Source organism: Neofelis nebulosa, chromosome 8 (genome assembly GCF_028018385.1).
Source record: "Neofelis nebulosa isolate mNeoNeb1 chromosome 8, mNeoNeb1.pri, whole genome shotgun sequence".
Lineage (NCBI taxonomy): Eukaryota > Metazoa > Chordata > Mammalia > Carnivora > Felidae > Neofelis > Neofelis nebulosa.
In genome coordinates, this window is record NC_080789.1 from 4477673 (window position 1) to 4494048 (window position 16376).

At 56.9% G+C, this 16376-nt stretch overlaps 1 protein-coding gene across 1 annotated transcript; it reads right to left on the minus strand.

Annotated features, from left to right (window-relative positions):
• Positions 1 to 7038: 7038 nt before the first annotated feature.
• UPK3A (uroplakin 3A) lies at positions 7039 to 15187 on the minus strand. Its single transcript, XM_058741037.1, has 6 exons — positions 15056 to 15187; positions 13889 to 14044; positions 12501 to 12777; positions 11399 to 11481; positions 8923 to 9055; positions 7039 to 7345 (listed from the first exon to the last, which is right to left on the minus strand). The coding sequence occupies exons 1-6, from the start codon at positions 15105 to 15107 to the stop codon at positions 7198 to 7200; spliced, it is 849 nt and encodes a 282-aa protein (XP_058597020.1). The 5' UTR covers positions 15108 to 15187; the 3' UTR covers positions 7039 to 7197.
• Between the last annotated feature and the right edge of the window lie 1189 nt (positions 15188 to 16376).

Consider the following 16376-nt stretch of genomic DNA (forward strand, 5'->3'; position numbering starts at 1 on the left):
AAATTACTGAAAGGTAGTGCCACCTGGCTGCCTGGAGCATTGTCAGGGCAGATAAGGGACTGGCATGGCGCTGGTGGGCTGGTGTGTGTGTGTGTGTGTGTGTGTGTCACAGCACTCTGGGCACTGCGGGGTGTAATTGTCTGCGCCCTAGCCTCCACCCAGCCGGCTTGAGCGTGTCCTAGTGTGTGTTGAGCAAAGGAGTAAATATGGTTGTGGGTGAAACAGCAAGACTCAGCTCCCGGAGCCCAGGGACCAGGCGTGCTTGTGTGCGCGCGTGTTCGCTCCTGTTTATTGAGCACCTGCTAAGGGCCACATTCTAAACTCTCACGCACATCCTGCTTCGTCCACACAGTCACCAAATGCAGGCGGTATTCATCGTTCCCCTTTAACAGACTGAAAACCAGACCCAGGGGACTCAGAGTATCTAAGCCAAGCTGGCGAGCAAGCATCTGCTTGGGACTGCTGCCAGGGGCTGTCTGGCCACACAGGGAGCTTTGCACTGTCAGAAAGGAGAGAAGGCCCAGAGTCACAGACAGGGTCCCAGGAGGGGTGACCGGAAAAGACGTCAGAGACCAGCCAACAATCCTTCCATCCTGGAGAGGAACCTGTCACTTTATTGCATGGAAGGACCCACAGAACACACGGATGCCCCGCGCTGGTGTGAGAGGCCGGATGTCCACACATCATATACCCTGGACCACACCCTCCATAGATAGCAGGCAGAGCACATACACACCCTCACCCTCTGTGTATATACCCCCTCAATTACACATGCACACTGTAGACACTGATGGAAAGGGAGTTAATTATACCTTTTGGACACCACCCCCCATCAATTTCCTGTAGAAACTTGTGTTGCCCCTGCCATTGGGCAGGCCAACAGGCAGGGCTGTGATCCAGCACCGGGCAGAGATGGGGCGTGTGTGCAGTGGGATGGCTTCGCCGGCAGGAGAAGGGAGGAAGGGAGCTTGGCACGTGCACCTTGGGAAAGTCTCTCCAGCCCTTTTCTGCCCCAGCCCCGCCCGTGCCCATGCCCCAGCTGAGGACTCCTCACTGCTGACCTGGAAGTTTGCAACAGCCCACTCTAAGGTCTCCACACACCAACTCATGTGCCCCTCCAGCCCCCTAGCAGCTGTGATGTGGCCAGGGAGCCCGGCACGGCCACTGAACAAATATGTCCTGAGTACGCACTGTGCTAGGAGCCAAGGACAGAGCAGGAAAAACATCCCCTGAACCCATGGAGCTGTCTGTGTAGAAGGGAACACAAGCAATAAACATACCTGTCAGGGCGTGACGAGGCTGTACAGAAAAAGGAAGTTGGGTGAGGGACGGACAGGAGAACGAAAATGAAAGGGCAATACACAGACCGGGGAGACATTTGCAAAACATTTCTCTAAGGACCCAATCTAGAATATAGAAAGCACTCTTATAACTCATAGTAAGAAGACAGACAACCCAATTAAAAAACAAACAAAAAAAACTTGAACACATGCTTCATCGGTACAGATACAGGGACGGCAAATAAGGACCTGAAAAGATGCTCAACCTTTTTAGCCGCTGGCGAAATGCAACTCGAAACCATAAAGAGATAGCGTTACATACGGATGTAAAATTAAATGGCCAAAATTAAGAAGACTAACCATACTGAGTGTTGTTAGGGTGCGAAGGAACCAGAACTCACACTCTGCTGCTGGGCAGGTGAGGTGTGCCCACCTATCAGAAAGGCTAAAATAAATAGTGATAACACCAAATGCTGGGAAGGATGCAGAAAAACCGGATGATCCATCCAGTGCTGGGGGAACCGTAAATGGTTTCCAACCACTGTGGAAAACAGCGTGGCAGCTTCTTTCAAAAGTGAACGTGCAGACCAATAATTACACCTAGGTATTCATCCTAGGGGGGGGAGAAAATGAAAACTGTGTTCGTGGAAAACCTCACATAAAGGTTCACAGCAGCTGTGTTCAGAATAGCCCCAAACTGGAAACTCCCAAGAGCCCCTCCTTGGGTGAATGCCGTGGCCGGAGAGAAGTGAGAGCAGCCGATAGCATTCAGGGTAGGACGTCTGTCCCAGTCGTGGGCAGATTCTGGCTTCTACACCTGGAGACACGGGGACACCGGCAGGTGGGGAGAGGAGCAGGCAACATGAGGACAGGACATTTTCACAGCATCCCTGACTGCTGCATGGAGAGCCGAATGAAGAAGGAGGAAGGAAGCAGGAGCTGCGTTGGAGGACAGGGACAGATACATCTGTGTCCAGATAGTTTCCTCCCCTGGGCCATTCTTGATGCGATGAGAGCTCGTGTGACTTGGGACAGACCTCTCCCCCTGCCCCTTGCCACGGAAGGTTAACCGTCCTTCGCATTCTGAGGCCTGGGGTTGTCGTACAGGGCACAGCCATTCAGTGCAGGTGGGAAGAGAGGGTGAGCTCTGGGGGCGAGGTCGAGGAGTAGCAGGGCCCTGTGTGCCAAGGGGCCCCCAGGGAGTGTTCCTGAGCTCCCAGGGGCAGAGACGTCCCGCAGTAATTCCATGGCCATCCTCAGATCGTCACACGACCCACAAAGGCGGGGGGATAGTGACTGTAGGCACCTCTCCAGCCAGGTAGAGGGCTCTGAGGAGGGGCCTGGAAGGAGGCTCAAGGGATCAGTAACTGGGGCATGGGTCTGAGGCCCCGCCAAAGAGCACCCTAGCCTCCTCGGTCCTCTTCAAGCAGCCAGCGTGCTGTGTCGCTTGTAAAATTCAGAATCCTGAATTTAAAATGGAAGAACAAGAAACACAACATCCCGAGACCTTGTTCCTATTGTTTCAGCATTTATCTACCTGTGACAGGGCCGTGGAATACAGCCTCTGGGCTCAGGAGCTGGGTTAGAGATGGTAGGGATCTGAGAAAAGTCCCTTCTCCTCCAGGAAGCCCTCCTGACTATTCCGGCCCTGATTGGTGGGGAGGGGATCATACCTCCGAATCCGACAGGACTTCTAGCCCGACCTGTGTGTTTAAGGCCAGACCGTGCTCTGTCCAAGGCTCTGCTCTGACAATTCCTCTGTGCATTTCTGTTCTTCTGGCCAGCTTTCCCAAGCCTGGGGCTCAGGGCTCTATTGGGTTGAATCGAATGACATCACTTTGTGATTGATCAGATCTGAGGGGAAAAAAATCACTTACCTTTGAGCGGGCTTCCCAAGCATTCCGACCCTCTCTGCACCGATGAGGTCAAGGGCGCCCAGAGAGGTTACTTCCTTGCCCCAAGTCACACAGCACGTCTATGTGATTGGTTCATTGACGAGCCACGCCTGGGGTAGGAGGGAGGGTGAGGCCGTGTCTATGCGGAGGTGGGAAGCGCATTTTGAAGGTCCTGCCACCTCAGCCGTGGGGCAGGCGGGGGAGGGGCCAGGAAAATTGCTCCTGTGGGTATTTATAATGACGAGTTTCTGAGAGCCTTCTTAGTGCAGCCCAGAACGCATGCACCACTCGCGATATCTTCCACTCACCTCCCCGCCCAGCCGCTTGGGTTATTCTGCTCAGACGGGATAGAGCTGGCTGGGAGTTAGCAGGGCCTTGGCCTCCCCCTTCAACCCACCCTCTGAAAGACGCTGGTTTCCCTTCTCTCCCCCAGTGCTGCACGGGAGGGACCAACCGAAGGACCGACAGAAGTGTGTGTTGGGGAGGAGGTTTTGGAGACATGGGAGCAACACTGTCACCATCTCAGTGATGGGGAGGTTCGGGGGCTGAGCGGGAGAACAGAGGCCAGAGACCGCGTCGGGGCCACAGAAGGTAGGGTGCAGCTTTCCGGTGAGTTCTCTTCCTGTTCTCTTGGGCGTCCCTCCATGCCGGCCCCACTGCGGACGCGCTCGGTCCCTTGCAGTCTCCGTATCCCCCTTAAGTGATCTCAGCCAGTCCCCGGGCCTCTCACATCATGTGTGCTCAGCGCATCAGCCTCTGTGGGCGCCTGGGCGGCCTCAGTCCGTTAAGCGTCCGGCTTCGGCTCAGGTCACGATCTCGCGGTTCGTGGGTTCGAGCCCCGCGTCAGGTGAGCCCTGCTTCTCTCTCTCTCTCTCTCTCTCTCTCTCTGCCCCTCGCTCACTTGCACGTCCCTCCCCCCCCCCAAAAGAAAACAAGTCAAAAGACAACAAAAAAGAAAGTCTGTGGGTTATGCCGTAACAGGCCTGCCGAGGCCAGGCTGGCAGATTCGGTGGGGAGCAAACAAAAGAAATTCCTTGTTAGACTCAGACAGCAAAGGAAAGCGGGGCGAGACCCCCAGCCCCCTGCGATCCTGCAGGCTGACCCTGAATCACCAGGGGCCAGACCACTGCCTCATGAGTAGGGGGACACTCCTGGACTGAACTTTCCTGCTCCAGCAGCACCATAGGGCAGGAAGCCTTAAACCTCATCAGAACCCGGGATGGGAACCCGGCCCCTGGCGGTCTCCAGGGAAGATGCCAAGGCTGGTGGCAGCTCTGTGGCACCGACCCCCCGCGCCTCCTGTGCTCGCCCGTCCTGGGAGGTCACGGGGCGTGTGGCCAAGGCTCGGAGCAGCCGTGGGGAAGCCCTGCCTACACGGCCGATGTATGTGCAGGGGCTTCTGGGCACAGGCTGGGAGCTGCTCCACATGTCTCCCTTTTTGTTGTTTTTGAATGCTTATTTATTTTTGAGAGAGAGCACGACACAAGGCAGAACGTGAGTGAGCGGGGGAGGGGCAGAGAGAGAGGGAGGGACACACAGATTTTGACTCCGAGCTGTCAGCCCAGAGCCCGACGCGGGGCTCGAACTCACGAACCGTGAGATCGTGACCTGAGCCGAAGACAGCGCAGCCACCCAGCCACCCACGGAGCCACCCAGGCGCCCTGTCGTCTTCTTCTTCTTCTTCTTCTTCTTCTTCTTCTTCTTCTTCTTCTTCTTCTTCTTCTTCTTCAATGTTTCTTTATTTTTGAGAGAGAGAACGAGCAGGGGAGGGGCAGAGAGAGAGGGAAACCGAGGGCCCAAAGCTTTTTTACAAACGGGGAAACCGAGGCTGCACGAGACGAAGCGGCTCACCTAAGGTCTCCCGGCTGACAGGTAAGTCAGATCTGATGCCAGAAAGGCTGTGCTTCACTCACGGGACCAGCAGCCTCTCCCGACGTGGGAAACAATTTGGTGGGTCCTCAACGCGTGAAACAGAACGGCCATATGACCCGGCCATCCACTCCGAGGTACGCACCCAACACCCCCGACAACGGGTGTCCAAACAAATACGTGAAGGTGGCTGTTCAGAGCAGCACTGCCCCCCACAAACTGCGACACGACAGCGAACGGTGGAGACGACCCCTGTGTCCGTCCACCGAAGAATGACAGGGCCATAGGGCGGACTGCTACGCGGCCGTAAAAAGGGAACAAGGCACCGACACCTGCTACGTACGGTGCGGCTGGACCTCAGAAACATGACCAAAGACTCAAACATGACAAGCCAGACTCAAACACCCACACGTTGTATGAGTCCGTTGGTACAAAATGTCCAGAGACACTGGTGATTGTCAGGGACTCGGGTTGGGGCGGGGGGGGAAACAGGAAGTCCCTGCTTGAGAGGTACAGGGTTTCCTTTTGGGGTGATGGAAACATTCTGGAAGCAGGCGGAGGGGATGGTTGCATAACATCAAGAATGTTCTAAATGCTTTAAAATGGTTAATTGTGTGTTATGTGAAGCCCACCTCAATGAAAATAAATACAGGCATGTTACAAAACAGAAGGCAGGGTCTGGCTCAGCTGATAGAACGTGCGACTCTTGATCTCAGGGCTGTGAGATCACACTGCGCGTAGAGATTACTTTTTAAAAAATGGAAAAAAACAAAGTGCACATTTGCAGGAACTTTTAACAAGGGCAGACTTCCAGAAGCCTTGCCTCCCCTCTGCGGCCGCTGGGGTTTCTCCTGGAGGAGCTCTGGAAGGACAGGCCTACTGGAGGCAGGGCTCGGGGAGGACGAATTAGCACAGAAGCACAGTGGCCGCCCAGGCTAGTGCTCCTGGGCTTGGAATACAGTGTCGAGGGATCCAGAGCCGGCCGAAGCATACCCAGTCTGTGTCATCTCTCCCTCCTCCCCACGGCCCAGGGACTGGATTCCTCTCAGCTCCCGTGGCCGCGGCCACCCTGATGGACCCTCAGCCGCTTTGGCTTCTCTTGACCCTTGCCTGCCTTTAGGCTTCTTCTCACAGCTTCTGCCTCCTGCCTTCCCGGCTTTGGAACCTGCTGGTGGACCCATGCTGGTCTCAGCATCCGTACCCCCAGAGGAAGATCTGGTGGTCTCAGTGGACCCCATCAGCCACTGCTGATGAAGGCCAGCGGGGAGACCGCCGCCTCTCAGGAGTGTTGTCTCCCTCACAGCTGACAGGTAGTGTGCCTGCTTCACCCCAGCCCTGCTCGGAGAAATTTCTCCTTTCCGTGATGGGAAAACCATGACTCATTTTGCACATCCCCCAGAGGGAAGTGGTCTTGCTACCTGGCTCAGGAGAGAGAACTGAGTCATCTGAGCCGGGAAGCGGGAGCAGGAGGGTCCCTGCGGCACCCCCACAAGTTCACTTGGTGCCCCTCTTCTGTTTCCAGAAGCCTCTTCTGCCCGCCCACCGCGGTGCCCTCAGGGAAAGCAGGGAAGGAGCCTTGAAAGTAGCCATTTACACATCAGCCCATTTTACAGATGAGGAAGCTGAGCCCCGGAGAGAAGGAGATGGCTGCTGGGGGACACAGGAGTTGATGGCCGCTGCCCCTGTGGGACCCAGTTCAGCTTCAAGCACCTCGTAGTCAGCGAACCCCAAACACCATCTAGTGACTGCACGCCTGGCCCGTCTCCCGGGACCCCTCCAGCTCACGGGAGGCGATCAGGGGGGTGCTGCTGCCCCCATCTTCCGGATGTTCCAGGGGTTCTGACACCCGTTTTTCCTAACCCTCACCCCCTCCACGCTGATGGAAAATTAGTCCCCTGCCCCCACCCTCTAGAGAAACAATCCGGCCCCTCCGCCCAACACGGACTCAAGCATTCATTCATCTGTCTTGTCCCTCATTCATTTGGAACTCAAAACCTGGGGAAGATTTTATTAACAGTTTTCCCACACGTTGGGCCAACACACCCTGTTCCGCCGTGGGTGGGGTCAGGGCACCGGCTGCCCGCACACCCCCTGGGCAAGGCCAGTGGGGAGAAGGCCTCCCGCCCAGGAGCGGCCCGGGCTCAGTGCTGCAGCTAGCTGGAATACGCCTCAGCCCTGTCCAGCGGCGGCCCCCGGTTCCCAGACGTGTACGCGGGCTCCGAGGTCCCCAGGGACTTGGGGACGGCCTCCTGCGTGATCTGGGAGTCGTGTGTCGTTTCCCTGTCAGAACCGCCCGTGTCCCTGGCCAAGCAGACGAAGAGAGTAAGGGTTAGGGGCACAGAGCAAGCCTAAACCCCTGCAGCTGCTCAGGGACCTTTCTACTTAGACACTGCCCTCGGCCAGAGACCAGTCTTTCCAGAGCCCTCACTGCGTGCCAGGGCCCCCGGATAAGGGAAGGGGCACCCCCTTTGGAACTGCGGGAACAGGAGATTTACAGATCTTGCCATGAGCTGGACACTTGGAGGCGGCCGTCCCAAATCCCCAAAGAGCTAAGATTGTGGAAGACAGGCCACAGGAAAGAATGACCAGACAGAATGGACAGGAAGGCTTCCTGGAGGAGGGGACAGGTCATATATCCCGAAGGAGGGGGCTGAGAAAGGCATTCCAGGCACGCGACAGGAAGGGCTGGGGTAACAGTGGGAAGTCTGGTGTCGCTGGGGCTGGGATCGGGGTAGAGGAGGGATAAATGGGAGAGCCAGGCTAACCTCAGATAACAGGACCTTTGGTGCCAGATTAACGTGCTGCCCACAGGAGGGAGGGACATACCCGTGTCCCCAGGGCTCCCAAGTCTGACCAGACAGACCAGTCTCCTAGTGACTAATCTCATCTGTTATTTGTGTTTTTAAGGACTTAAATGGCAGAGGGCAACCTGATTTGCAGGTTCATTGTCCCCTTCCCCATCCCCCACCCAGCCCACAGGGCTTTTCCCACCTGGCTGGTTTCTGTGTCCCCTTAATTTCACCTGCTTCAAGGGGACTTCCCATCTGTCCTCCCGCCAGCACTGGGGCAGGCACCCTCTCCCCCTTCAAAGCCTCCCTCTCTCTGAGCAGCACTCTGCATAGGACCCGACGACTCATCCCCGTACAGACTCGGCTCCTCCTGCTCCTTCCTCCAGGAAGCCCTCCCTGGCAGGGATCCAGCCAGGACCTTCCTCCCCTTCCTCTAGATTCCCACAGCACCTGCCGGTGCCTTGATTCCCCCCCTTGCGCCATCGTCCCAGGATGGGTGGATTGTGTGCGCACCTGACTTCCCACCAGGCAGCCCTGTGAGCTGCTCCGGACCCCCCACGGGAGACCTCAAGTCCTCGTCCAACATCAGAGCTGTTGGTAGCTTCAGAAGCCCAGGGCTCTGAGCTCAACTCTGTTTTAACTGGCTGTTGTGACCTTGGGCCTCAGTTTCCCCATCTTACAGCAAGTAGGTGAACTGAACTATGACAACAAAGCTAGTATTTCCTGAGTGTCCAGGTGCTGCCCTGAAAACTCTAGGGATTATGTCACTTAACCTTCAAGACTCCACAAAGAGGATAGTATTTGTTCGTATCCCTGGCGCCCGGATGAGGAAACCGAGGCACAGAAGGAGAGGTGTCAGAGCCGGGACCTGCCCGCAAAGCCCGGGTACCGAGCCCCTCCCTACCCAGCTGAATGATTTGACCTCGGACACCCCAGGACACTGCTCCCCTCTCACCAGCCCCCGGCCCCACCCCCACCCCGGGGTGGAAGGCAGCTCCATGGCCTTCTGGGCTCTCCCCTGCCTGAGGGGGGACGCTCGAGGAGGAGCGTGCCTGGTGTGCACCCCGAGTCCAGCCGGCGGCTACTCACAGGAGGCTGAGGACGATGGCACCAGCAAAGGCGACGAGCAGGAAGAAGGGCAGGGAGCCCAGGATGGACGTGATGACGATCATGCCCCCGCTCCGCCGGCCCGGCCACGTGTCGATCGCGGAGTAGGGGGTGGCTAACGGGACATGGGCCCACTTACTCCCCAGACACTGCACCCCTCAGCCTTCTCCCAGGGTCACACAGGGGACACCCCCCCCCACCCCCAGGCCTGGCAGCCGCAGATCTCAGGATGAAGCAGGGACCCGGGTCGGTGTCTGTCCCCCCCCAGGTCTGAGGCGCAATTATCTTGCTTGTTCCACACCCACGTCCCAACTACCTCGTGTGTCTCATCTCTTCCTCTCTTAACTGTCTTTCCGCATAACTTTATTTTTAAAAAATGTTTACTTGGGGCGCCTGGGTGGCTCCGTCGGTTAAGCGTCCGACTTCAGCCAGGTCACGATCTCGCGGTCCGTGAGTTCAAGCCCCGCGTCGGGCTCTGGGCCGATGGCTCAGAGCCTGGAGCCTGTTTCCGATTCTGTGTCTCCCTCTCTCTCTGACCCTCCCCCGTTCATGTTCTGTCTCTCTCTGTCTCAAAAATAAATAAACGTTTAAAAAAAAAAAAAGAAGAAAAAATGTTTACTTAATTTTGAGAGAGAGAGAGCCAGAGGGAGAGGGGCAGAGGATCCCAAGCAGGCTCCAGGCTGTCGGCACAGAGCCCGATGCAGGGTTTGAACTCATGAACTGTGAGATCATGGCCTGAGCCAAAGTCCGAGGCTTAACTGACTGAGCCACCCAGGTGTCCCTGGCCTTTTGCATAATTTTAAATTACAAATTAACTCAACTCTTCTGGTGAAATGGGTGGGATACGGATTATCCGCAATTAAAGATGAGGCCAGGGGCACCCGGGTGGCTCAGTGGGTTAGGCATCTGACTTCGGCCCAGGTCATGATCTCGTGGTCGGTGGGTTTAAGCCCCGCGTCGGGCTCTGTGCTGACAGCTCAGAGCCTGGAGCCTGCTTTGGATTCTGTGCCTGCCTCTCCTCTGCTCACTCTTTCTCTCAAAACCCTCTCAAAAATAAATTTTAAAAAATTTAAAAAAATTTTTTTTAAAGATGAGGCAAAGGGCCCTGGTCTAACAGAACCCCTCCACCCCTCTACCAAAGTCACCCTTTAGAACTCAGTGAACAACTTACAGGTCCTACGGTGAACTAGCTGCTTTCTGGTCATTGCCCCATATAGACCCATGGGATGCCCATTCTACAGATCACTTTCTGCAGCCCAGGGAGATTGAGTTCCTGTCCCAGGGCACTCGGACTCTAGACTCGAGTTTACGTGCCGGTCTGTCTAGTCCCAAAGGGCACGGTCTTCCCACAAACTGACCTTGGGCCCTGCCCAAAAAGAACTGGGCCTTGTGCTTTTGCCTGGATAATTCAAAGGAATCCGGCTGGGGAGGCAGACCAAGGGTTTTCCCTCCCACTTCTGAGATGTGGAAACTGAGGTTCTGAAGGGTTCACACAGCAGTGAGGGGCAGAGGCTGGGCTTGAACTCGGGACTCTTGGTCCCAAGGCAGCACTGTTACAGGGGGTGGGGGGGGGGGGTACAACGCACGGGCAGGCGGGGAGCCACCCCAGCCACATGCACACACGCCCTGCCTGTCCACACCCGTCACTAGCCATGTGACTTCAAGCTACCCTTCAGAGCTACTGCATGGCCCGTCAGCTTACCGTGGGGGTGGACTCAACATGGGGTGGGGGGGTCAGGATGGAATGCAGGACAAACTCCACACCCACCTCACTTACACCAGCAAAACCCGCTACAACACCTCAGACAAGGGAGGGGGCAAGCGTCAGGTAAACCATTTTAAGATGCACCTTCTGGGGCCCCCGGGTGGCTCAGTCCGTTAAGCGTCCGACTTTAGCTCAGGTCATGATCTCATGCTTCGTGAGTTCGAGCCCCAGCTCTGTGCCGACAGCTCGGAGCCTGGAGCCTGCTTCGGATTCTGTCTCCCTCTCTCTCTGCCCCTCCCCCCCACCCCGCACACACGCACGCACACACACTCTCTCTCTCTCTCAAAAAAATAAATAAATTGGGGCGCCTGGGTGGCGCAGTCGGTTAAGCGTCCGACTTCAGCCAGGTCACGATCTCGCGGTCCGAGTTCGAGCCCCGCGTCAGGCTCTGGGCTGATGGCTCGGAGCCTGGAGCCTGTTTCCGATTCTGTGTCTCCCTCTCTCTCTGCCCCTCCCCCGTTCATGCTCTGTCTCTCTCTGTCCCAAAAATAAATAAAAAACGTTGAAAAAAAAAATTAAAAATAAATAAATAAATAAATAAATAAATATTAAAAAACATTTTTTTAAAGATTCACTTTCCTCATCAACCCAACAGCCCGCCCTGCATCTGGGGAGACTTTTCCCCATGACAGGCTGAGTCTGGTTTCCCGGGTTCCCCTGAGGGTTGCCCCGCAGTCCTCCCCACCCACTTACGCCGGTTGGTGCGGATGGGGTCGGACCATAGGGTCTGGTCCTGTACTAAACCCGTGGACATGTTGACAAGGATGTACTTGAACCTGCAAGGAGACGGAGCAAAGGGCGACTTCTATCCATCCTGTGCGCCCCGGCCACCGGCAGGTGGGAGGGGTTGGGAGGACAGGTTTGGGGGACAGACGGGGTACTTCCGGGAGATGGAAATCTAGGCGGCCACACGGTGGGCTCTGGGCGACAGGACAGTGCTGGATTTGGCATCGGCACCGTTGCCCCATATTCCTGCCCCTGGACTCTTTCCAGGAAGCCTCCAGGAAGGGACCAATGGCCCTCCTGTCAGCTCTCCCTCTGGGAGCCCCGCCCCCACCATTTCTCTATTATCTATATGAGGCCTGTAGCATACTGGCTGAGTATTAACCCATTTGTCCTGGTGGTATTTTTGCCTTCCACTATTCCCAGCTTGGTCCTTGGCACACAAAAGGGACTTTAAAAAAGAAAAAAAAAAAAAGGAATAATATTCATTCCCAACCCAACTTTCCTGGGACAGGGCTATATTTTTATGTAGAAAACCCCAATCAAGTGTTTCTAATCATAAAGGAAGATCAGCACAAAATACCAAGAGCCCACTGACGGTCTCATACACGGTCAGTTTAAAACAGCGGATATTCTGAGAACCAAAAAATCAACAGCCTCTAGTTTAACACTTAAAAAAGGGGGGGGGGGCGCCTGGGGGGCTCAGTTGGTTAAGCATCCAACTTCGGTCCGTGAGTTCGAGCCCCGCGTCGGACTCTGTACTGACAGCTCAGAGCCTGGAGCCTGTTTCGGATCCTGGTCTCCCTCTCTCTCTGCCCCTCCCCCTCTCACACGGTCTTTGTGTCTCTCTCTCAAAAATAAACAAATGTTAAAAAAAAAAAAAGATTTAAAAAATAATAAAAGAATTTCAAGATGACAAAGGCAGAGGATTAAGCCAAGCAGGGGTCCTTCTGAGTGCATGGGGCCCTGGCATGGTCACACGCCCTGAAGCAGGCCCCTTCGTGAGCCCTGGGCCAGTACTGAGTCAGGGCTGGGGCATGACGGTCACTCACCCACAGCTGCCCACACCCACCTGTACTCCGTGGCTGCTGACAGGGGCGGGTTGCAGAGGCCGTGGAAGTTGGGGTCTGAAAGGCAGGTGCCGTTGGCGCCCACCTTGATGAGGTAGGCGTCGAGGATTTCCGAGGCCCGGGCCACATCCCCGATGGCATCCAAGCTCGGCAGGTCACCACAGGGGATCAGGTCAAAGGCCGCTGCCTTATAGGGGCCTGTCCTTCCCCCCTCTGTTTGCTGGAAGGTGGAGCTCAGCGGGGTCTTGGCATCCTGCACGGAGGCGTTCCTGGAGCTGGCTGCGGAGACAGGGCCGGGAGTGAGATTCCTGGCCACCTCAGCTCAAAGTCACTCACTCAGCCATTCACCCAATACCCGCGGACAACCTCCCTGAGCCAGCGCTATGCTGGGCCCTGCGTCCCAGGTTCAGCCCTGCTTCGAGGGCTCCCTGTGCAATGGAGGGGGCAGACGGGATCACCTCTCGGCTTCGGGCGCCGTGCCCGGCTCCCGGCTCTCACCCACCTCCTCTTCCTACAGACCCTCCCACCCCAACAGACTTCCACCATTTTCCCCTGAGAGCCCTGGATCTTCCGTAAAATGAGAAAGGAGGGTGCTACGGTACGGGGCAAACAGCATGCAGGCAGACAGACCTGCGTTGGGTCCTAGGTCCCTTCCTTACTTGCTGGGTGATTTTGGACAACCCCTTTTACCTCTCTGGGCCCTGGTCTGTAAAATGGGAGAGAACTCCCCCTGCAGTGGGCACAGACCGGGCGCAGGTAGGCAGGCGGGAAATGTCGGCCGAAAGAATAAAATGATGGCCCTGAATGGGCTGCCAGAAATGTAAGAGGTCGTCACTGGGTTCTTTCTGTCAGAAGCCCAGGATCGCCCCAGTGAGCAGGCGAGGCCGGGCCAGAGCACGTGGGTCCAAGTGCACGGTTTCCCTCGCAAACCCCAATCAGGCACCACCTCGGGGAGCCTGGGGAAGGGCCGGGGCTTGAGACGCCACAGTGATCTGGGTTCACTTTCCAGCCTGGGAGCTCCCACGAGTGACTCCACCTCTGCGAGCCTTGATTCCTTGCTCTGTGATGGGCATCCTAGCAGCTGTCTTGCCGGCCGGTTGTCAATATTAGCTCTAAGGTGTGGGAAGCACTGAGCACGATGCAGGTGCTCAGTGACTGGTGCTGCCTTTATTTCTCCGCTAGACTGGACGCTTCTCGGGGACAAGTCCATACGTGTGGCCGCAGCTCCCCGCCCAGGGCTGGCACGGAGCCCACAGGGCTGCATGTCAGTGAGGTACACGGGGGTAGTCGCGTTCCGGTGCTAAAGCACCCCACTACCCGTGTCCTTTCCTCCTCCCTGCCGACAGGTCAAAGCCCCTTTCAGTGCGGCCCGCAGGAAGAAGACCTTTACCTGAGTCGACCAGGACATAGAGGTAGACCTCAAAAGTGCCATCGAGGGCCGCTGAGCTGTCAAACACGCAGAGAGGCTTTTCCAAGGCCACCGTGGTGAGGGTCGGGTTGTTGGTGGCAAAGGTCACACTGGCCAGCTGGGGCTGGAGGTTCACACCTAGAGGAGGCAATGAGGACAGGAGCTGACCCCCAGCAGAAGAGCCCACAGCCCTGGGCACACTCTGCCCCCCACCCCATGTCTGCACAGGGTTCCCGACACCCAGAGTGTGCCGGGCACTGGGGTTCGCCCTCCCCAAGGGCCATTTCAGGAACTTGTCTCAGACACAGGCGGCACCCCTGCCCCCACAACGCCCCCTCCCCCTGAAGCCAAGCGGTCCAGCCCCCGGCTGCCCTCTCTCTCTTCGGTTGCCAAGAACCCCACTGCCTCTCCTAAGCATCTCTTCACGCAGTCAGCCCAGGCCAGCGGCTCCACTCTCTTCACGTGGGCCCTTCCCCCATTCTCTGCTCTCTAACATGCAAACCTGACCCTGTCACTCTCCTCCTGGGCCCCTTCTGTGGCTCCCCACTGCGTTGGAAGGGACTCCAACACAGTCCAGCCCCTCTGAAGGGGCATCAAAGTCCTGAGGTTCTGGGCTTTGCTTCCTTGGGCCTGCGGCCTCACCCCAAAGCACGCCCCCCACCCACCCCCACCCCATGCTCCAGCCACGCTGATGGACAGTGGTCGGGAGGTTCCCAGGACAGACCATACTGCCTCCCTCCTTGAACTTGCCGGGGCTGCCCCTTCCCCTGCAATGCCCCTCCATCCCCTCCAGTCCAGGCCTCTCCAGGGTCTAGTCCCGCCCCTTCTCTGCTCTCCCGCAGCCCCCTGTGCGTCTGTCTCTCACAGCACCCATCACAGGGATCTGTGATCCCTGAGCCCTGGAATCCCACCTGAGGAAGCTTATTAGTTAGTGTGGTCTATTGTTAGCAACACCCGAATCCTCAGAGGATCCACAGGGCTTGGCACAGAGCAGGCAGTAGTGCCCATTCCTGGAGTGAACACGCGAAGCTCCCCGTTCCCAATGCTCCTTTGCATCCAGGTTCCTCTGAGGACTGTGGGAGGGTCAGGGCCCAGGTCACAGCTGCCCGCCCTCCCGAGGCACGGCCCCTTCTCCCCTTCCCCGCTCACCGGAGCCGAGGCGCAGGCAGCCGAGGGCCAGCAGGGCCCCGAGCGGAAGCATGGCCTTGAACCAGCCGCGGGGAGCGCGGGGCGGGCGGTCCAGCGGGCACCGCGCGTCTCAGGGTCCGCGCACCTGGCGGCCTGGGCCCGCCCTCGGCGCGCCCCGCCCCCGCCCGCGCCGGCCAATCCCCGGCCTCCTCGCTGGCTATTTGCATACGCCCCGCCCCGTCTCCCCAGAACTCTGGTTCCCCGGGGGCACAGGCCCGCCCCGCGCCTCCACCGAAGCGCCTACTGTGTGCCGGAGCTGGGAATGTGCTCTCACAGCGTCTCTTCCCTAATGAGACCTCTGGGGGCAAGACGTCCCCTCTTTGAGCCACGGCTTCCACCCTGTGAAATGGGCCTCTAATTCCTACAGCTGTTTACGGAGACCCTACTAGGTGCCGGATACTCTCTCGGCTCTTGGGAAGATTAAACAGGCTAATGAGAAAAAGCGCTGTCATAGAGACCACGAGGTCCCGGGCCTGTGAGCTATCCAGAGACCCCGCTGTGACCCTTGGGGTTCACAGGTGGACGGCCAGGGACTCTCCAAGCCCCACACACACTCTTCCAGCGTCAGGAATCTCCAAGAGTGTCTTAAATACAATATTTTACATATAAGAAATAAATCAACAAGGGTGGGGAGGGAACTAAAATTGGAAACTTAACAGAAAGTAAGGAATCCGGGTATAGCATGAACGACATAACCCTGTGCAGAAAACTACCGACAAACTTGACGAGGCCTGTCTGACTATGCTCCCTTGCAGAAAGCACTGTGAAGGCAGGGAGAGCTGTAGCCAAGGCCTGGACCGCAGGAGTGAAGCAGGGGTGGGGAGGGCAGAGCAGTTCTGCAGCGACTTGGGTGTACCCCAGAACTGGTGTCAGGACCCAGGTCCTCAATACAGCACGAGGGAGATTTGGGGGGCGGGGGGGAGGAGACCTAATGGAGTTTTGAATAGGTAGTATTGCTAAGATAAAAATAGCAACTCGCCACAGTCACTTAGCACTCTGGGTCCTGCAAAAGCATTCCCCAGTAAAAGGCACTGGGCCCCCTGGGAGAGATGGTAACTTCCGGGCTGGGACAGAGAATGTCAGGAGGAGCCTAGAAACTGAAGACGTTCTGGAAGACGATGGGACTATGTCCAAGGTGCAGGCCCAGAAGGGGCTTGAAGGGGCGCCCAGCGATCAGATGGAAAGTTTGCACACAAAATAAATAATAAAAGTAACAAATCTAGCCCCTTGGGTGAAACATGAATCCGCAGGCCAATACTGGCACTTGAAAAAATGTTATAAA